Here is a 22,796-nt window from a genome sequence, read left to right on the forward strand (position 1 = left end):
CCTTCCCCTTGTGCCCTCCATCTTTCCCAACATCAAGGTCTTTTCCAGGGAGTCTTCTCTTCTCATGAGGTGGCCAAAGTATTGGAGCCTCAGCTTCACGATCTGTCCTTCCAGTGAGCACTCAGGGCTGATTTCCTTAAGAATGGATACGTTTGATCTTTTTGCGGTCCATGGGACTCTCAAGAGTCTCCTCCAGCACCATAATTCAAAAGCATCAATTCTTCGGCGATCAGCCTTCTTGATGGTCCAGCTCTCACTTCCATACATCACTAGTGATAGATCTAGTTAGCTCTGAAGTTGTTGTGCCCTGGCCATTCCTCTCTTACAGATGGGTTCTGGTTGCGAAGGGGTTAATACATAATATTTGAAGGGTTTCCATTCTAAAATATTATGTCTAACGCAACTTCCCGGTTTGGGCATTCCACCATGTTCCATAGGAAAGGGACCATAAACCAACAGTAAGGAAAGTATCACTTGGTAGAGCATGAGACTCTTAATGTCAGGGTTGTGGGTTTGAGTCCCATGTTGGGCAAAGTATTCCTGCATCCCAGGGGATTAGCCTAGATGACTCCGTGGTCCCTTCCAACTTTACAATTCCATGATTCTATGTGGATTTCCCTTACTGGACTCTTCCCTACCACCCCACCCAGCAAGAGAGGGCCAAGCAAACAAGTGGAGTGGTGGTTGCTCTTGCCACCTCTCCCTGGGTGGCCCTCCAGGGCCCAGTCCCCACTCTCCAGCAGACCGGGGCGGGGGGGGGGGGTAAATGAGAGAGGTACAGACGTTCTTGCAAAGGGCAGCCACCATCTTTTATTGCACTTTCTTCAGGTGCCACCACTGGGCCAAATGTCTTTCCCCTGCATGAGCCAGATAAGAGATGGTCAGTGATCAAAGCAAGGAAGTAGCTCCTTGCAGCCACCGCTCAGTCACCCACTTTTTGTTGGGGAGCAGGAAGCAGCTGCCTTCTGGTTCGGGGGGGGGGGGATGGCAGAAGCAATGGGCTGGCGAAGCCCAAAGCAAGGGGTGGTGGCTGGGTAAAAGGACCAGTACTTAACACACCACCCCCAGACACAAGGGCCCTGAGTGCTGACTCTGCTTTCCATCTCTGATACCTCCTCGCTGGGATAATATCAAGGCTTGCTTACTTACATGGGTTTTGATAACGAACTAATCAGGAATATTCATGCTGCTAAGTAACACCCCCCCCCACCGCTTTCTTCCATTTCGCGGGAGAAAAAAAGTTAATGGAAACATCTTGTGATCCTTCGAAACGCCGCTGGTTTGAGTGGTAGCTGTTTTTGCCTAGTTCAGGCTCGTATAGGATTTCACAAGGTCGTTTGTTCAGAGCGCTTGGAAGTGTGAGGGGTTCCTCGCAGGCCTTTTGCTCGGAAATCTCCGCGATGCACTTATTTCCAGCAGCCATTCTGAAAATTAAACCCGGCTCGCCCCTGTCATTCTCCCTTGCGCACCCACGCCCCGCACACAAAAGATTTAGGCATTCTCTCTCTCTCTCTCTCGATGAAGAAAAAGATTTCTTGTTATAGTCTCTGGCCTCCTGACCGCGAACTACCAGCCACTTCCTTTTTATTTTGCCCATATAACAAGCGGGGAGCCGGGAGGTAATTGGGTTAACTACCTGATCTTCCTTCTGGGAGCGCGCAAGGCCCACTAAACGCCGCCTTATCATGATCGACTATCACGCGGCTCCCCAACTGCATCATCTTTAAGGGACTTTTTTTTTATTTTTCTCGCCGAGGCCTGTAAAGCCCCGGCGCTCGGGTGGCGAGGAAGGGTTAAAGGCAGACGGGGGCGGGGAGAGGAGAGGGGCCGGGGTGGCGATCGCAGAGGGGCGGAGAGAAGCAGCAGCAGCAGCAGCAGCAGGGCCCGGGAGCTGCTGCTGCTGCTGCTGCCGTCTGGAGAGCTCGGCCTGCCATTACGCACAAAGGCGAGGGGCCTGGGGAATCGAAACCCAAATCCACTTGTAATCGCACGAGAGAATCGCGCGTAATTACTCGAGCGACCGAGATTAAGATTGATGAGCCTTTAAAGCGCCGTTTCGGATCGATCCGCTGCCCTAAGCAGGAGCCCCGCCGGCCCGGAGGGCGGCCCGCTTGCCGGCCCGCTTGCTCGCTCGCTCGCTCGCCGAGCGCCACTGGCGCTGTCCGGCCGGAGGGGGAGGCGGCAGGGAGGACGGAGCAAGGGCGATGCCCAAGCCCCGCGCGTATGGTCCGCATCAGCTGACCGGGGTGAAGAGGCCAGGCTGGCCTATTAGGCGCGGGGAAAACAAGAAAATGAACGAAAATAGAGTTTGTCTCCATATTATCCAGCCCCTGGTGGGCTGGCTTGAGAGCTGTCAGAGGCGGGAAGCCGAGCGTTGCCTAGGGCTGGGTGGAGAGGAGGGAAGGAGGCGATGCTTGGAAGGGAGGGAAGTTAGCGCTGAAATGAGGCCTGCCCCGCTCTCCGTCAGGCCGAGAGACGGGCTGAGGCCGGGCTAAGTGGCGGGTAGGAAGGGGATCCGTAGAGGCAGGAGACTGGGCCCTGGAGGAGGGCAGAGCTTGGCAGCTCAAATGGTGGTCGGACCGAGCGCCAGCCAGCCAGCCAGCCAGCCAGCCCCTACCTCAGCTGCCTTCCCCACAGAAAAGAATCCGGGGAAAGGCTGCTGGAGAGACACCAGAAACCAAATCCGACCGAGCACAACATTTCACACACACACGGAATCAACAGTCTCAGCACCTAAAGGAAAAAAACAACAACAACACCAGCAGCCAGATAATACTATGCCTTATTATTTCCCAGTTTCTAAAATGTGGCATCAGTGTATTGCATTTCATGTTATTTGAATAGATGTCTCGGTTTATTTATCCATATTGGCTCAATATCCCATTATTCCATGCATTTATTTTTATGCGATCTGCATAGATCTCGAGATGGAATTTCCAGTAAGGATCCGGATGGGAAGTCTCCTTAGAGTCAATGTAATAAAGGTCCGCAAACAGCAAAGAGCCTTATGGCACCTTAAATGTTAACACATTTATTATGGCATAAGCTTGTCAGACCATCAGATGCCTGGTTCCTATTACTGGTCCTCCTGCTCTGAGGAGCCCCATGGCGCTTGGCTCTAAGGTTGCCGTCGCCAGGACCCTAACTAGGCAGCCTGACTCGCCGAATACAGCCGGATCCGCCTCCCGAGGAAACCTCCAGAGGATTGCGTTGCACAGTACTAGAAATGCCCAAATAATTTCGGGGTTTTCTTGCAGGTTTGAGCTACGATTCTGTGCACATTTACTTGGGACTAAATCCCGATGAATTCTGTAGAATATACATGCGTGTAAGCAAGTTAGAATAACTCTGAATATTTTTGTTTTGAAGTAATTATGCTCTCAGCATTAACATTTCAATAAATTTCAGAGGGAGAGAGATTGTTTCTGGCGTCTTTGCGGAGACAAATCGTTTTCTTTATAACAACTGTTTGTTTCACAATAAAGGCTGCACTTTATTTTACACACACATACACATTTTCTTCACACAGAGAGCCCTCGTCTGGCATCTGATGTCTCGCAGATAGTTTTATGATGTAGAAAACACTGCATTGCCTAACGTCCAGAATAATAAAAAAGAAGTAAAACATATTCGATATGTGTGGTGCATAATTTGTATTGTAATTTTATGACTAGATACAGGAAGCGTAACTCTAAATGTATTTTATTGGAAGCCCCTCTGATTTTTATTCCGTGACACTGCTTTTCTAAATATTCGCTGCCCGTCTTAGGCTGCTCTTCATACACACGTGCAAACCGGTGAATTTACTGAACTGAGTGGGACCTGCACTCGACCTTTATGGGATCGGGCTTCGAGATAGGAAGAGAGGGGCTATTTTCATCAGCGGGCTGTGATCCCCCCACCCGAACCCCGCTAGTATTCTCAAATCAATCTTCCTAAACACAACCTAGTTCTTGGGTGTTGTTTAGTTTGAAAGACCTATAAAGTGGCCTGCTGTTCCCTTGACCATGCTTTGAGGTTCAGGCATACACAGCGTCCCGCTTCCTGAAGCCTAGGTGTCCCGGCAGCGCTCCGTAGGCATCCTTCGCCTGAGTCCGACGGCTTCCTCGCTCGGCTCTGCTGTCGTCGGGCAAAGCAGCCGGCCTCTCTTTCGCAGCCTCCTCACGCCGCTCCGTCTTGTCTTGCAGGCCCCGTGGTCCTCAGCACGCCGGCCCAGCTCATCGCGCCGGTGGTAGTGGCCAAGGGCACCCTCTCCATCACCACCACCGAGATCTACTTCGAGGTAGACGAGGAAGACCCGGCCTTCAAGAAGATCGACCCTAAAGTGAGTACAGGACCCAAGTTGGGGGGTTGGGGTTGGGGGGAGGAGGGGGAGGTTTCCCATAACCATGAATTGAGGAATGCTCCCAAGTGCCTGGAAGCGCCCCCCTTCGTCTGACTCCGTGGCTGTTTTATTTAAGAGCGCAGCGCGTTAATGATGTAAAATCCGCTCTTACTCCCGCGCTCGCTTTTTAACAAATCCCCCCCCCCCGCACTTCCCCCCGAAGGCCTTTGTATGAACGTGGGCAGATTTAGCAGTTAAGCCAATTGCTCGGAAATCCCTCGAGGTAATGGCGGGCCCGCACTCCAGCCTCTTTCCTCGGGCACCCGCGGCAGAGAAGGAGGCGCGCTCCCTCTCCGTCTGCCTTCGACGCAGTCCCCAGGGACTGGAGCTTCCGCCTCTGCGCGGGTGCGCGTTGCAGGGGCGCGCGGAGCAGCAATTGCACAGCCCGGGCCTGTAGGAACTAGCAAGGTTGGGGTGCGCAAAGACAGAATCTCTCCCGAAGACCCCTGGAGCAAGGAGATAGAGCGGAGATTTGCCTTGTTACAGAATTCAAAAGTTCACGTCCATGTCGTTTTCCTTCTCTCCGGATCTATAGTGATATTGTTATTTTAATTTCACTTTCGTAGCCTTGTGTAAATACACACTATTGTGGCCTCAATGTCGAGGCCATCCGTCTGTTGCCCGCCTGCCAACCTTGACAGGAAGAATTAAAAGTGTCTTCCGGGTTTTAAAACACACACGCAAGCAAAGCAAAGCAAAACAAAACAAAACATGGAGTTGGGTAACATGGCGAGTCTAACGGTTTTGCTGCAGCGCATCCAAGCGCGGGCAGAGCGCAGCTGAAGTTTGAAACAGTATCACCTGGGCAGATCTTGAGCACATTGTTGCACCCCCTCAATGCTTGCCGGCATATTTGCCCTTTGGCTGAATCACGGTTTGCATCAGGAAGGAACTGCCTGCTGCGCTCTCGGCAAGGGCAGGACGGGGCTTCTGGCGGAGGCGGCTCCTTTGCTCCGGCGGGGCCTCCGGAGAGGCCGGCGCTCGATTTCCCCAAACACAACTGGCGGCGGCTTTATGGCCAGGCTGGTGATGTTTAGGGCAAAGGTAGCAACATGCTTTACCTGCCGATTGTTGGCTTGACCCCCGCAAATCTCTGAACGTTGCAGTTTCCCCCTCCCTTCTCTCCAAGTGCTGTTAATTTTGTTACAAACTAGGCTCACTTGGGTAATGCGTGCCTTCAGCTTGGTTCAAAACCGGACAGCCGCGTTAGCCTGGCCCACTAAATCTTTTGAGAAGTAGATTTATTTCCTGAGGGTTGTAAAAATGTTACTCGCTTAATTGCCACACACCAGAGTGTGACCGATGTCGATGGCCTTCAGGACCCCATTTTTTTAGGGTAGGCTACACCGATTTTTATCTTCATTTTAAATTATGCTACTTTTAACAGGCCGTCAAGGGCTTCAGACCCGCTTTACACCGCCCCTCCCGGCCCCCCAAAAAGAGAGAATGTAGCAGACTGAGGGCTTGCACAAACCCAGATGGAATCCAGCACTGAAACTCTTAAGCATATTTATTTTACTTTTATTTATTAGCTTGTAATTAAATAAAATCAGCAACAGAAATTTAAATCACAAAAAGTAATTATCCAGTGTATTTCAAGTGCATTTTTCCAATATATAATTCCAATATTCACAATTATATAAGCAAAATCCAAATTTCTTCTGAATATATTTAAATAACATTTCAAGTATATTTATGGAATGGTAGAAATAGAACAAGCAATATATTTGAAACAAAAAAAATGTAAACTTTTTTTTTTAGCTTAGACACTTCAAAAGACAAGTAACAAAAGTACCATGATAAAATCTACCTTTTTTTAAGCGGTATCTTCTTGAGCAGAAAATGTCCTGAAGTATCCAAAATGGCAATTTAACTTCTTTTCACCAAATCACAAAACACTAACACCCACAATTTCAAAGACAATGTGAGATCACAATATTCCATACAAATTTTTTTAAAAAATGTACAGGGGAAGAGTTGGAACAGTTGTGGTTTGTTTTGTTTCTTTTCCTATCTAACGGTTGTGGTTATTTGGGTGGCATCTTCAGATTCTCTCTTACTCGCACAAAAATCCCGGCCTCGTTATAATCCATTGGTCTGGTTTCTAGGCGGAGTGGTCACAATCAGGCTAAAAACGGCAGCCAATATTGCATTTCCCCTGGTGATAATCATACACGGTTTCGTTTTGTTTTGTTTTCCGGGCAGGCTTTTAAAACCGGGATACCGGCAAGAGTCATAATACTTGCAGTTGCCTTGGTGTGCGTGTGCGCGCAGGCGGGCAGCCTCTTCCCCGAAGGCAGGGCGACGTTTGCCCCGTAAAACCCAGCAGAATCCTCCGAAGAGAAAGGCAGTTTTTTCTTTTCTTTTCGCGGGGGAGAGAAGAATAGCGTCGGGCCGCCGCTGGCTGGCCCTCTAAAGTTTCTCCAAACTTTTGGGGTTGGTGAGGATCTCCCTGGCCAGCCGCCACGTTTGTTTGGCCGCGTTTTCGAGGGCCGAGTGCGGCTTGCCCTGGAAGAGGTCTAAGTTGGGCAAGAAGTAGTGCGGGCAGCGCCTGCACTGCAGGCACGAGATGAGCTGCAGCAAGATGCCGTTGAGCCGGTCGCCCAGGCACGACTCGTCCCAGTCCGACTCGCGGGGATGCTTCTCGCACTCGTACGACACCAGAGTCTTCATGTGGTAGTTGTTGAGCGGCTGGCCGGGCAGCTCGAGGTGGCGATCGCGCAGCGTCTTGAGGATGGAGAGGCATTTCTTGCGGCAGCCGCCCATCTGCAGCCGGTTCTCGGCCTCGGCGAACTGCAGCACCCAGGCGTCGCTCTCGGCCGAGCTCTGCTTGCCGGCCAGCGAGTGGCACTCCTTGGAGAGCAGGTTGAAGCCCTCGGCCTTCACCTCGGCCACGCGGTTGGGCCCCGGCCAGGGGATGTGCGGCAGCGGCCAGTGCGCCGCGCTGCGCGGCCAGATGCCCGTGCACTTGAAGGCGGGCGTGATCTGCACCACGTAGCGGTCGCGGATGCGCAGCTTGACCTCGCTGGTGTCCGCCACCATCTTCACCACGTCGCGGTAGCTGCACTTGTCCACGGCCTGCGCCACCAGCGTCTGGAAGCGCGAGCGGATCTTGCGCGCCGACAGGTAGCCCGAGGCCGTGATGAACTCCACCCAGAGCGACATGCTCCGCTTGCGCCCGTCGCTCAGCTTGAGCACGGCGCAGCCGGGCAGCGAGCCGTCGTCGACGAAGTTGAAGACGCCCATCTGGTTGAGGTAGAGCACCACCTCGAACTCGGTGGGCGAGATGACCTCCAGGCCCTCGTAGCGGTTGTCCATCTCGTTGAGGGAGCTGATGAAGCGCGGCTCCTGCACCTCCACCTCCTTCAGCACGTCCGACACCACCTTGCACACCTCGCGGATGGTCTTGGCGATGGCCGCCTTGCGCGCCTGGCACTTCTCGTTGTAGTATTTGTTGAGGTGGTACACCAGCTTGGCCTGCGCCGCGATCATGTTGGGACAGAGATCCGGGTTGTAGACCGGAGTCTCGCAGTAGGCGCTGGGATCCAATGCGGCTGCTAAGGCGGGAGCCAACTTCAGACGGGAATCCGGACGCCCGGCGCGGGGAAGCGGAGCCCCAGGCCGCCCAAAGGCGCTGCTCTCGCCGCCGCCGCCGCCGCCGCCGCTGCTCTTTTTGCTGCTCGGCTCCTCCTCAGCTCCGAGGCTCGCTCGCAGGCTCTCTTTCTCTCTCCTTGCAGGCTGAAGGTGGACCCTTCTGCCCCGGACAGATCTCCGAGTCTTTCCCAAACACGCACAGGCACACAAACCCCTGGGTTTTTTGTTGGAAACGATCCTTCAGGGAGCAGAGGAAAGCATGGAAGAGCTGCAGTTAAAAAAAGGGAAGCAAAGTTTGCGCCCAGTTGCAGCCAGGCTCCCACCAGTCAAAATAATAACACATCGGAGCAGGCATTTATTTTTCTCCTGGAGTCACCACGGGGTGTGAGTGTGTGTGTGTGTGTGTCTGCGCGCAATGTTGGTAGTCAGATGGGGGGGGCGGATTTCTGGGTGTTTCTCTTTCTCTCTCGCCCCCTCTCTGTGTGTGTGTGTCTCCCTGTCTCTGAGTGTGTGTATATGTCAGGAGAAGCTGGCTGTTGGTTTGTATAAGAGCCCAGATGCACTCGCGTGGAAATTATAAAGGCAGGGCCAGGCAGGCGGGCGGCCAATCGCCACTGGGCTCGTCACGGCAGCCTCTTCCAGCTCCAGCCTGGTTAATTAATCCCTCTCGGGGAGACAGAGAAACGCACAAACTCAAGGTAGGGGGCTGGTGGCAGAAAGGGACCAGCCAGGCCAGCGACCCATTGGGCAGGCGAGGAGGCGGAAGGCGGCTACGGCGGTTGGGGAAAGGACTGCTTGCCACTCTTCTCGCCAGGCGTCCTCCGGAGCCTGCTCGTGGCGCAAAGGGGACCGCAGGTGCCAGGAACCCGGCACCCTTCTCCCGGCGAACTGGAGAGGCGCTTCGCTCCGGGGAAAAGGAAGCGGAGACATCACATGCGAAAACTTGGCTTCAACTGGCGCTGCCTGATAGACGTTGGAAACAGCTGGGAAGTTCTCCGCTTGTCAACCGGGCTAGCCTAGTGTTAGAAAGTCACCGGTTGTACGATAGAGGGGAAATATGTACCAGGAGCAGCACCCGCCTCCTCTTTCTTCTTCCTCCCCAATTAAATAGCACAAAAGGCGAGCTGACGGGTCTCAATCGATTGGATGCAAATGGAGACGCGTTTTTTACCTGGCTCTTTAGATTGGTAGCAGCTGAAGGAAGCGACCAGTCGCTGGCGGGCTTGACAGTTTTCCGGATTGAGTTTCCGAAGACGCGCAGCCCTGGCGAGCAATGAGTTAGTTGCCTTGTTGCCGCCTTTGTGTACCGCACGTGTCGCAAAGGTGCCCAGCCGCCTCCGCTGTCATTAGCAGCAACATTGTGGCAAAGTAAATGGCAACTCTTAATGGTCTGAAGTGGGCAGGTTTCTGCACCCCACCTCACCCCCGTGTGGACTGTATTTGCAGTCTGGGTGGATTGTAATGGGAACGCGGGACAGAGGAGGAGCGGGAGAAATCGCGGTCAAGCTGGCAGGCAGCTTTTCTGTCCCATTTGGACAGTCCAGGTTTAGGGTAGCTCTAGTTATGAGCCACTATCCCATCCAGCGCCTCCAAGCAATGCTGTTGGTTGCGCATAGCCGGCCAAACCTTCTGGTTTGCCGCCTGCTCTCTTGTTCCAAGAAGCAACACAGTTCGGAACTGGGAGGGGAGCCCTGGAGCAGCTCCACCTTCCCCTCTCCCTTGAACGGCTTCCAAAAGCATCTAGGAGCATCTTAATGTTAAAATTAATTGGGTGCTGTCTAGGGAAAGTTAAGCGCGCTTTAGTTAATTCGAAATCAATGGGATTTAAGCCTGCATCCTAAAGATGTTGCTCAGAAATATCCATTAAAATCAATTAATAAGCGTAAAACTAGACTGATGGGTGTTTAAAAAAATATTTGCTGCTCAAGCCTATATACGTCTACTCGTAATTAAGTCCCACTGAGTTCAATGGGACATACTCTCAAGTAAATGAATATAGAATTTTAGAGCCTTAGGCTGGTGCCTAAACCCCATGGATTTCAGTAGAAATCAGGCGCGCTTGATTTGCCCTGAATTTAAGCCCCTTTGTTTATCAGTTGCTCCCTTAAATCTAATGCATGTCTACTTAAGTAAGGCCAACTGAGTTCAGTCGGGTTTACTGCCAAGGAACGGAATAGGATTGCAACCTTATCCTCCTGCACTCTTGCAGAATTCGTTCCTCGGGTGTCTATTATTATTATTATTATTATTATTATTATTATTATTATTATTATTATTTCGCTGCATTGATTAGACCTACTTCCAGATAATGGTGAACTTCCTTATCGCCCGGCCCTAAAGGCATTTGCTTCCAAGCAAGTCCATCGACAAGTCGCGTGTTGGGCATTGCAGCAACCTGGTCCCTTTAGGATCCTATTGTGGCTGCTTGGCCCTTCAGATCACCTTTGCGTCTAGCGATCTGTTTGGGTTGCCTTCACTTTGCACTTCTCCGGGCGTGTTAGGTCGTTGAATTAGATAGAGGCGAAAGGAGGAGAAACTGGAGCCGCCGCCCAGGGCGCGGGGAGGCAGCGGTAGCGCACCCTCCTGTGGACAAGGATGAGGATCTGGCGGGCCGCGCATTTTCTGCGCGGCCGTTTTCTGTCTGGGCAGGGATTGCAAACGGCGTCGAGACGCTTCCAGACAGCAGCTCACCAGCGTGGCCTTGCCTGAGCTTAGCTTCAGAAATGTGCGTGGGGCAAGGAAGGATCGTGGGCGAGCGGATAGGTTGGGGCCGAGCAGCCCAACAACAGGTGGAGGGGCGCCAGGAGAGACGCTGCGCAAGCAAATCTCTTTCCCGCAGAGAAGAGACCCGTCTGCACCCCGTCCTGCTATTTCCCTTCGCCCTCTCGCCTCTAAGAGGCTAAGGCTTGAGCTTGCGAAGGGGAAAGGCACTAGCGTGGCGCTCTCACATTTTATCTCCTTCATCCCGAGGGTGTTTGGGGTCGGTGGGAGAAGGGACCAGAGTCCTGCGCAAGGAGAGTCTGGCAAGCATCTCGACTTTGCTCCTCTGAACCGGGAGCCCGGCCCCGGAGCACAGTCCCTGCATTTCTTTTTAACAGTACTGTATTAGTAGCGAACAGGCTGTGTTGTCCAAATACAGAAATTTAGCTGGAACTGTGCAGTGATCTACTGAACCGCTTAGTACAGGGGAAAACACATAGTAATAAATTGAAATTCGGTTCTCAGTGGAGGTGCAACAAAACTCCTCTGTGATAACTGAAAATCTTCACAACAAAGCACTCTCCTGAAGTGGTTCCTCTATGCTCTTCTAGCTGCTGAGATGACACACACAGTGAAGTCTTTAGACTTATATTTAGCTTGTTTCCATAATGATAAGGTGAAGGTTAGAATCAACTCCCTTTCAAATTCCTTACATTGGTTAGGATTGAGCTATAAATGGGTTGAATTATCTGTTACACCACAAAGTTGTTAATGTTTCTTGCAGAATATTGTCATTAAATATAAAATAATTACAGCAATTTATAAGCCTGCATTAGCAAAATGTTGCTACACCTCATATTGTGATCGGTGCATGTCTACTTTGTATGTAAAATATAATTAATTCAGTGGAACTTACTACTTGGTAACTATGTATGGAATTGGAGACTAAAACTGCAAGCTTGTGTACTTGGCAGAGTAGGTTCTGTTGTAGGCAATGATTGAACTCCAGTTTCACTAGAATAAATATTCCTTTATAAATTTATAGATCAAGCTGCTTTTCACATAGTGTTAAAAGTTTTGATTCTTTAAAATTAATTCAGTAACTGATGCAGTTGGTCCAGATATTTTGATTTATTTGAACTGTAAACTTAATCTAATAAATATAGAAGGATAACATTTAGGGATTATATTATTATTATATTAAAAATATTGAATTTGTTGTTGCATACAAAAAACACGTAGGCACTGAGAAAAGTTGTGTAACATAACAATGATGTTATAGAATTTAGCATACTAGATTAAAATTAATTCCAATTTTCAAACATTTTGTAAGGCATTTTTTTTAAAGGTGTTTGGAAGTTTTTCACATCCACTTGTAGTAAGGGTGTTTAAAACTAGCCTAGATACAAAATTCAATGTGAACTTTAATTTTATTTTAAAAATTTAGTCCTTCCAGGATTTATGCCAATTTTAATTGCACTGAATCCAAATGCAACTAAACTGAATGAATCCCTGTGCTTCTCTTTGTGATGAATTGGACTGAATGTTAACAAAGACTTTTACACTTCATAGTCATACAGAAGTCTCACATTAGATGAACAAATATAAATTAAGATGCTTGTTTGAAGGTGGTTAGCACACTTTACATATGCTCCTATATTTAAAATAGTCAGTTTTCTGTTTTCATTACATCCACCTATCAACTGAATCAAGTTTGGTCTTAGCGATAAGGACTTCTATCAGCAGAGCAAGATGAAAATAACCAAGTGGAAATTAGGATTGATAATTGTGTAAGGAATTAAAGGTGTAGGAAAGTCTGAGGAGTGACTTTCTTCAAATTCTGCTGTTGTTGTTCCTGTTGCACAGTCTTGCTCACTTTTAAAGACTCTGCTGGGAACTCCCGCTCCCATACTTTCACATAAAATATTTTGTGCAATATTGTTGCAGTATTATTCAAAAAGTCTTATCTCAGTTGGAAAAGAAGTGTGCCTAGACTGATTTTGTGTTCAGCAAACATAATTTGTTAATTAGCAACTTCATTTTTAATTTTACGAATATTGGCTTTCCAGCTAGAGAAAACATGTTGGTTGCTTTGAATGCACAAGCTCTTCTATTTATGCCACATTGAATTCTCTTTGTGTAGTTGTGATTCTTCACACCACTGTTCATAAGTTTAAAGTCTTGTTTTTTAATATCTGTGTATTGCACTAGGGAAACAGAATATGAAGTGGGTTTTATTGAATTATTTATCCCTGTTGTTGGAGTGGGTTTGAAGGCTCATTTAATGTATCTGATATTCTAACAGTTCTCCACCCCCACCCATTTCATTACACATCATCCTGCAAGCCAAAATAAATTTCTTTTTTCCACTAGAGAAATGAAGCATACATCTTTGTAGCAGATTCACTTTTATTGTCATTGGGAAAAAAATAAAGGTGTATTTTCTTCCAGTTTAATTTATGGTGACTTTGAGTTTTTGTATTTCTTTTGTTATGACTCTTTCAAACTAAGAGTGGGGAAACATACTATTAAAAGGGTAATCAGAGTAATGTCCATAATGCTTTTTCATGTTTATAATTATTAAATACTTTATCTGCAGATAGAATGCATTATTATATTACAAAGGACTTGTGCATAAGTTTATTTATTTACAGTTGCTTAGAGAGAAATTTCACAGGGTACGACTCATGCAAAAATTACGACTGTGGCCATACCATTAGTACTTGACACAGTTACAGTCCCAGAGCTTTTTTTACACATATATTCTCTATTCCTGATTTTGCTGAACTACAGCTCCCATCATTCCATTGGCCATGTTGGCTGAGGGTGATGGGAGTGTTCCACGGCTGGTCTAGAAAGAATTATGTTCTCTGCTCTTTTCCCTCCCCCCATTACTTCCTTTCTCCAAAACATTGCGAATGTATTACAAATATTTCAGCAGTGTCATTCGGCTTTTGGAGAAAAAGGTGAACAGGGTTATTTCCACAGTGACTCTGTTTGCGGTTAAGTTGATACAGGTTTCTAATTCTCTGCCTGCCTCCTTTGCATTCTGACTGAGAAGTGCCCCCACAAATTGGACCCCAAACCCAGTATTGTAATGAAGTTTAGGGATGGTTGTTGTCTGTTTTCCTGTTTCCCATGTCCCAGATAATCCATCACAGCATGTAGGAATTTTATAATCTGTGTTTGATAGCTGCCATGGGCTGCTCAAGCCTCTTCTCCTGTCTCTTTGAAATGCAGTTTTTTCATTCCCTCTCCTCTGCCAAAGCACTATCCTAACTGCTTTCCCCATATATATAATTTAGTGCTATGATTCTTGGGAAGAAAGAATTAAAACAGTACAAGCAAAAATCGCATATGAGTACTGTGTATCACACAGAGTCTTATGTCACTTACAGAGCTCAGGCATAGTGGGTAATATCCAAATAATGTTTCTCACAGATTAGTTATGGCGCTGTGCCAAAAATAAGCCAAAGTATCTCCGTAAATTTCCAAAATGGTATTTATACTACATTCTGTTCTTCTGGAGACTTGAGAACAACCACTAAGATCTCTCTTTTATGTTTTAAATAAACCATTCAGTGTTGTTAGAAGAATGTTTAAGACAAGCACACTTTCTTCTTTGCAACAACAGGTTGTATAGTGCTGGCAAGTAAATAGCAGGCAGGATAATATGGGGAAATGCACTGCCGTGTTTGGTTTATTTATTTATCAACTGCATCAAAAGCAGACATTCTCAGCATGCCTGATTTCAGTTAAAGCAGTCCAACAGTGACGTTTTAAGAATCCTACTTTGGGAATGCTCTTTTTTTCCTGAACCCAGAATGGTCCATGGAATCAGAGGGGATTAGCTCCCTTTAATCTACTGCATCTGCAGTGGGTCAACCAACAGAACTTTCATTACTGTTTCATGTTGTATGTGATTAAGTGACTAAAATATTCAATACTGACCTTGAAAATGAAGCAGCATGTGTTGGATAAACAGCTTTGAAAGCTTAAAGTAATCTTTCCTATAAACAAGATTTCTAAAATGTATTGTTTAACAGAGTGAACAGGATGACCAGAAAGGCATCGTTTGTAAGAGGGAACTGAATTTCTAGAAGCAGACATAAGTAAAAATGTACAAAAGATTAAAACACATTCATATACTATCAGATGTTATTCGGATGGTTAGCACGATGCACACAAGCTGCCTTAATTATTGTGAAGTACTCGTGCTTAAATGGATTTTTACCTCACCTTAAGGACATTTACTTGGAAGCGTCCTACTGATTTTAGTTTAATTCGCCTCCCAAGTAAGGGCTGTTTTGAGATCTATTTTTCATATCTAAGGCCACTATTATGCATGATACTAGGTAGAAACCAGTGTGAGAAAAATACATAGCTTTTCTTTTAGTCACATGGAATCTGCCACAAGTATTCGGAGGCAGAAGTTGTAAATGAATCATTGTAGGTATGAAGCTGAGCATGAGTTTTAATAGGCCACTGTTAGGCATGCATTACACTGGGCTGAAACCAGTGTTTCTGGAAGTAGTGCCTAGAGTCACACAGCATCTGTGTTTCTGGAGTTAAAAGTCTGCAGTTAGAACCGGATTTTGCAACACAGTATTTTCAAACTTTTATGCTGTGATTTTGAACTTTAAAAAATACATTGATTTAAGCTGTGAAATTCCTAGGTACTGAGAATCTGCAAGGCAACAAATTGCTGTACACCTGATTTTTAGAAGTGTCGTGAATTTAGTGGATAGGTAAAGGTAAAGGTACCCCTGCCCGTACGGGCCAGTCTTGACAGACTCTGGGGTTGTGCGCCCATCTCACTCAAGAGGCCAGGGGCCAGCGCTGTCCGGAGACACTTCCGGGTCACGTGGCCAGCGTGACAAAGCTGCATCTGGCGAGCCAGAGCCGCACACGGAAACGCTGTTTACCTTCCCACTGGTAAGCGGTCCCTATTTATCTACTTGCACCCGGAGGTGCTTTCGAACTGCTAGGTTGGCAGGCGCTGGGACCGAGCAGCGGGAGCGCACCCCGCCGCAGGGATTCGAACCGCCGACCTTTTGATTGGCAAGTCCTAGGCGCTGAGGCTTTAACCCACAGCGCCACCTGCGTCCCGGAATTTAGTGGATAGTTCAAGGCAAATTCAAAAGCACTCCACCACCAGTCACCTCCATACTATACTCCTACTCCTTATAGCCATTAACAAGAAGCCACTTATCCTGAGAAACCAAAGAAATATCTGGATTCAATTAAGCCAAGGTCCAGAGGCTGGTAGAAAATCCTTGTTACTGCTGCAACTGATGAAGATGTATCAACCATATATGCTCAGCCATTGTTAGCCTGTGGCACTAGTTTTTTTTCCAAATTTGGCATTGTTGCATCTTTTCTCAGTAGTTGCAACAGCACAGGCCATTGTATGACTTATGGACATTATGGTATTTGATATGTTTTTAGATGGAGAGGTTTTGGTTGAACTGGCATTAGAAAGGGGAAATGTCATGGCAACACAGCTGTGTATGGACCACACTGCATGGTGGAACCATAGAGTTGGCAGGAATGAATAGTAACACACTCTTATGCCAAAAAAAGGCCAATAACAATAGTAACACAGCAGCTTTATTTTAGTGACTTCTATATACCATGATCTAATAATTCTTTAGTTGAAATTTGGAAACTATTTTGCAAATCAATTTTTCATATTTGAAGCCTAATGGTAGACTAACAAATGTATTTTAAGTTATAGTCCACTTGAAGTAGCTTAGAATAATATTAAAGCAACACAATATAGAAACAACAATGGCAGACCTGAACAAAAAAGCCCAGTTAAAATAAGTAGCAAGCACCAGTCTTAACTGGGGTTTGTGGGGTGCTAGGGGAGGGGCAGTACCCTTGGTGATCCTTCTAGCATAGTTTGTCCATCTTTGGTCCCCATGCTGCACTCAACTCTCACCTATGGCTCCTAGAAGCTCTCAGCATGTGATAGCAGCCACACCCCAGGAGTGACTTCCAACTGGCTTCCAACCCCTCAGTGAGTTAGGGACTTTCCCTGCATGTGAAGACAGGCTCCAGCAGACTGAACAGATGAGACCAGTAGTGGGTTCAATAAGACAGTTTATGCACATTCTGTTGAGGGAAGTGAGGTCCAGATAGGGCTTGTCCACCTTGGAAGATAGCCCATCTAAGAGAAGGAAAACTCTAGTTCTAAACCTGTACTGCTTTGGGGGATATATTCAGGAGAAGAAAGGGCTAAGGAGTAAACCCTACACAAATCTATAGTGGGGTACTTGTACCTAAGATAGTTGAATGGTGCTTTGTGTGCCTCCTTCCAGCAACTCCTGCAGCTAAGCTGGTGCAAAAGGTATTGCTCTGCTTTCCTTTGGACCACATCAGCAAGGCCTAGAGGGGTGTTTTGTTGTCTGGGCAGCCCAGGACCTCCGTGCACACTGCCCAGGTTTGCTCCCCAGGAAGGTCACTTCGGTGCTGCTAACACAGCGGTTTGACTTCACTCCTGGAGGTGCACTCCGTTGACTCTCGAGACACAGCAACAATATAAACTGCAGCCCCATAGTAAACCTCTCTCTCTCTAATATGCAAAGTCTCAGTAGTGGACTATCTACTCTTTGTGGGAGGCGGGAGCACTTAAAGCAGAATTTCCACTGTCCTATGATTCTCCAAAATAAATGATCTTGTACATCTTTACTTGGAAATGAGTCTTGCTGAGCTTCAATGGTTATAACTCTCTAACTGTGATACAGTGGTACCTCGGGTTACATACGCTTCGGGTTACAGACTCCGCTAACCCAGAAATAGTGCTTCAGGTTAAGAACTTTGCTTCAGGATGAGAACAGAAATCGTGCTCCGGCGGCGTGGCAGCTGCAGGAGACCCCATTAGCTAACATGGTGCTTCAGGTTAAGAACAGTTTTAGGTTAAGTACGGACCTCCGGAACGAATTAAGTACTTAACTCGAGGTACCACTGTATAATTTTACATGCATTTACTCAGAAGTAATCCCCATGAGTTCAGTGAGACATACTCCCAGATAAGTGAGTATTCAATAGCAACCCTAATGACTGTTTTAAAATATACAAGGCAGCAGTGCTTTCAGTAATGCTTCCTTTGCCAGTGTGAGGAATGTCTCTAAATGTCCCCATTAATGACTGCTGGAGAAATTATTTTGATGAGTGATATGAAATGCATCTCCTCTGGAACACATTCTTTAAATATTCTAATTCCGGATGAAGCCATGACAGATTATCCAAAAAGTCAACACTCATGCAAGTTTTTCCCCAAACTACACTTTAAAGCAGATTAAGCTGTGATTAAAAATGTGGAATTCAGGGTGGCCCAAGTCACTGAGCTGCCTGAGACAAAGCACAAGATGGTGCTCCCCCAACCTGTGTTCCACAATTTGCAGCTGCACTGACAACTGAATCTTAACCTCAACATTGTCCATCTGCCAATGTCTTCCACTGCATCCCAAGGCAGTTCAGAAAATGTCTGAACCACACCTTTATTCAGAAGTCTATCGGGCGGTGAACATAAAAGCAACGCAGTATTAAGACCAACAACTAATAAAATCAAAACAACATGAAATTTGAGGAAAATGCTTAGAGGTTGCAGGACAGGCAAAGCTCTTTCAGCCAACACCTTGCTACATCTGTCCCCAACCCCCTCCATGGCATCCACATTTTTCTGCCTAGTGGTAGGGTTAGTCCTGATGGAATGTCATTTTCCTGCCTTTCTTCTTTTACTGACTGGATGAAGCAACTGTCCACATTGTACTTCAGTGTGTCAAGAGGACTGGAGGCAACTGCTTACCTGGGCATCATAAAATAAAAATCTGAAATATTGGCTTAGGGTAGAAGGTAAATAACTGCTGTTGGCTTGCAAAAAGCTGAAGCTAGCACCTAGGATTTGCTGCTTTTTCCTTTTTGAGCCGTGCTCTTCAACGGTCTATAAAATATGGTATCCATTCCTAAATGTCATTGCTATATAACTGGTGGACAGCCATGCATCCTGTCTCCATTTGCAGTTCTTTCTTTGCTGCTTTCTGCTGCTTGCTTTGTGCTGGTAAAACTCACTCTCAGTGTCTCTGTGGTCTGTAACTTTCAGCAGTAGCTGTGTTGCCCTATTGCAGCAAAACAACAGAGTGTCCCCAGGCACCTTGAAGACTAACAGGTTTATTGTGGGATACATTTTCATAGGCCTCACCGCCCGCTTTCACTTTTCATTTTCAATCACATACAGCTTATTTCATGATCTTCCTTGTAGTTCTTCTTTGTGCCTTTTTCTTTCTCTCCAAATATTTAAGTGTAGATAAATCTTAAAAATTTACTACGGAAGATGTCAAAGGGAAACCCCTTGCTGCATCTTTTATTCTAGTAGTACATCAGAAGAACCACGTCAAATAGAGGTTGCACTTAAAGCTAACTAACAAAATTAAAAGCTGAATAACATTTACCCATACATTCTCGAAAAAACTTGGATGTGAAATACCTGAACTTACATGTGTATGCAAATCTGGCTTCTCGTTAAAAGACTTGAAAGTGGTCAAGATATTATTTTTATTTTATTTTATTTTAAAAACAAGAAAACTACAGACTTATCCGCCTAACCCCTTTTCCAGGCAAGCACAGAATGCATTATGAAAGCTAGAATGGTACATATAACCAATCTTGTTGAGGAACAGTCAATGTGCTTGTTACAAAGGGAGGTTTGTCTCACTAACGTTTTAAGTTCTTCTACACCAGCTGCTTTTCTTGAGAGATGTACTGAAAACAGCTTGTGCAGTCTGTACCTCATCACTGTACTAGCCTTAATTAGGATTGATTTTGGAGGGAGGGGGTTAGTGGGTACTTTTTAAAGGAAGCACTCATTTTATCTGTATGTTGTCTCATGATGCCTGTCAAACAGCAGGCTGGAGTACATGTACACACAACCACGCACACACACCAGCAGCAGCGAAAGGTTTTTCCAGCTTTTCTACTTAATGCAGTTCTCCCCCACTGTTCTTCTCTATAGGGTGAAGTCCATCTTCACATGCATCTCCATGCCTCATCTGTTGGTAGGAAAGATATGCAGTTCGTTTCTTTATGCTGTGCCATGAAAACTAATAGCACAGGACTTTATCAGGGCAAAGAGAGACAAATGTGAGAGACCCTACTTGTCCCAGAAATAAACAATTTGGTGCAGACACATAACCTTAAAAGGGATTTTTTTTCTTTTTCTTTTAGGGGTAAGAGTAGCTGCTCATTTACACAGAACACATCCAGTAGACATGATCTTCTTGGGTTGTCAAATAGGCTTTTGCCAAAGCCCCCCTGATTGATATAGTGCTTTTTTACCCTCTAGTTTTAAAAGTATAAAGCTGAGATGCTGACGAAACCACTTGAAATCATCAGAGAGGATGAGGAATCTTCCTCATCCAAGAAAAATGCTAAAATTTTACCTTTTTTAGGTTTTATATAAAAATGCAACTGAAGGGAATGTGACTGAGGAATATTTGTACATGTGTGTGTGTATCTTTAAGAGGACATCACTGAAGTATTAGACAACTACCACCTGGTCAGAAAGGCCCTCTTTTTTGGATAGGTCGTTTCCAGTCCACTTCAGGTCCACTTCCTCCACTTCCCTGGAGGAAATTGTTTTGAGGCTTATTTCCATATGGTTTCAGGCCTTGTTTTGGCATTGACAGAGCCTTGGTCACCCGCATAGATTACTTTTATTGCTCTCACAGCAGATTTTGATGCCATTGGCTGCAGCAGTCTTCTGTATCAGTGCTAGGGATTGACATTTGAGGCCACTCTGTTACAGTGGTTTTGTTCCTAAATGCAGGATCAATACCACAAAGTAGCATTGGGTGATTTCTGCTTGGCTATTTGACAGTTATGTTGTGGGCCCCACAAGGTTCCATTCAGTCCCTGATGAAGGTTATCTGGGAATTTGTAGTGTGTTATCATCAGTGTGTGGATGACACCACTCTGTGTCTCCGTTCTATCTGAATCAGGAGAGACTGTTCACGTGCTGGACTGGTGGTTGAACACGTGTGGTGTAGTGGTTAAGAGCGGTAGTCTCGTAATCTGGGGAACTGGGTTCGCTTCCCCGCTCCTCCACATGCAGCTGCTGGGTGACCTTGGGCTAGTCACACTTCTCTGAAGTCTCTCAGCCCCACTCACCTCACAGAGTGTTAGTTGTGGGGGAGGAAGGGAAAGGAGAATGTTAGCCGCTTTGAGACTCCTTAAAGGGAGTGAAAGGCGGGATATCAAATCCAAACTACTACTCTTCTTCTTCTTCTTCTTCTTCTTCGAAAGACTCCTGACAAGATTTGGGCATGGATTGTGGGTAGTTCTAAAGTCCATTAATTGAATAGGTGACCTGTCTTGAATGGAACTGCACTCCTCCTGAAAAGAGTAAGTTTATAGTCTGAAGGTGCTTCCTGAGTTAATGCTATCATTTGGGACCGAAGTAGCCTTGATGACAGGGAGTGTCTTTCTCCAGCTCACAACTCCACTCCTCTTTGCATGGAATTACTCAGTTTTGGACCACATTCTTTAGAGTTACAACCTTCTCAGTTGTATTGAGAGGCACAGGAACATGTAACAAAATTTAAACAGGATTTAGAGCAATGACATTTCTCTGAAAGGAAGGGGGAAAATGAGACAATAACCTGCCATCCATGCATAATCTCCCATTGGTGTTTGAAAAAGTACAAAATGGAGATTTCATCCTATATTGTTTGGGAAATTGTTTTATTGTCCACATATACTGTAACGTTTGGAGAGTTGTATTATTATTTACATACACAGAAGATTTATTTGTGAACAAAGAGGAAGTAGAAAAAGGAGAACCAGATCTACAAAGACAGGAATCTTTGATGTTGTATCTCATCTGGAAGTAAATTCATACTGCATATTAAAACAAGAAAAAAGATAAATATGTTTCAAATTCAGGAATCAAACTTCATTTTAAGTATTATATCAATACACTCCTCTTGAATGCATTTCCAGTCTGCCTAGTAGCAATCTCTTGTTTTCAACAAGAGAGAAATTCTCAGCACATGCAAGACGAAAAGCTTGTGTAGAGTGTAGATAATATTCCTTCCACTGAAAAGAAAAGGAGTCCTAAAGCAAAATTTGAAGTGAGTTTAGGAGTTATTTCTATGGCAGAACATCAGATGAATCTCAAGGGAAGCCATACGTGTTCTGATAAAACCATCAAATTTTCAGAGGGCACTTTTCCACATCCCCAGTTAGAAAGCCCTGTGTGCATGGGGCTCATGGTTGCATTCAGTACATTGAAGAAAGGAATGCGATTTCCAAAAGGGTTTGATGTTTGAAATATAAAACAAGCCATTTACATTTTTATGAGTAACATGAATGTGTTTGAACAGTGTTACAAACTCTGTAGCTATAAAAGTGAAATCTGATTCAGACAATGTGATACAATCAAGTGATAGATTCCATTAAAAAGTCCTTCTTCCGAATGGATATCTTTGCTCATTTCCTAACCATTTTTCATCCCCTTTGTTTGTTCTTCCCTGTAAAATGTATGATAGTGCTTCTAATTTAACTCTGGAAACAGCTTATTCATGGTCACCTCTATAAAGAAATGTATACCCGTTTCAACCAATGGCAAACATTTTTTTAACAGAATCATTATGTTCTGAGTAATGCTTTTTGCCGTTGGTTGGAATGGTTGTATATTTCTTTTCCAGATGTAGTTTATAAAGTTAGAGTAGAAATAATCTGGTATTTTAAGAATATTGCATGGCGTCACTAAATTATTTTGAAGCAATTTTGCTTGTGTAATGTGCTCTAGAAATTCATTTAAAAATTCAGCACAGTACAAAACAGTAAACTGGATATGTGATTTATTTTAGACGTTCGGTTATAATTGAAAGAGTAATTTCAAGTCAACTTTGTGCATGTTTACAGGCCTATTAGCAGAAAAGTTATTGCTAGAAAAATAATACTGAACAATTTCCAGTAAATATTCTGCCATACTCACATTCTCTCTCTCCCTCCTATAAATCATTTCTCAAGTATATCAAAGGCTAACTTAGACCCTACATGTTTTTTTAATAACCCTGTAAAACGAAACAGTTAATAAATAAAGACTTTTCAT

General features: G+C 45.7%; 2 protein-coding genes across 4 annotated transcripts in view; one reads left to right on the forward strand and one right to left on the reverse strand.

Moving 5' to 3' along the window:
* The window catches only part of NBEA (neurobeachin), a 357,769-nt gene that overhangs the window by 206,176 nt on the left and 128,797 nt on the right, over positions 1-22,796 (forward strand). For all 3 annotated transcript variants that reach the window (XM_079973311.1, XM_079973312.1, XM_079973310.1), the window contains one exon: positions 4,188-4,324. In XM_079973311.1, coding sequence (XP_079829437.1) covers positions 4,188-4,324 — 137 coding nt within the window. The remainder of the gene's footprint in view (positions 1-4,187; positions 4,325-22,796) is intronic.
* MAB21L1 (mab-21 like 1) lies at positions 4,783-10,190 on the reverse strand. The gene has a single exon (XM_079972344.1). It carries the CDS (start codon positions 7,874-7,876, stop codon positions 6,797-6,799), a length of 1,080 nt encoding a protein of 359 aa, XP_079828470.1. The 5' UTR covers positions 7,877-10,190; the 3' UTR covers positions 4,783-6,796.

Source organism: Podarcis cretensis (assembly GCF_951804945.1).
Source record: "Podarcis cretensis genome assembly, chromosome: 4".
NCBI classification, from domain to species: Eukaryota; Metazoa; Chordata; class Lepidosauria; order Squamata; family Lacertidae; genus Podarcis; species Podarcis cretensis.

Bases quoted from the DNA above. Each gene is read 5' to 3' on its own strand.
- MAB21L1 (XM_079972344.1), bottom strand. From the start codon at position 7,876: ATGATCGCGGCGCAGGCCAAGCTGGTGTACCACCTCAACAAATACTAC.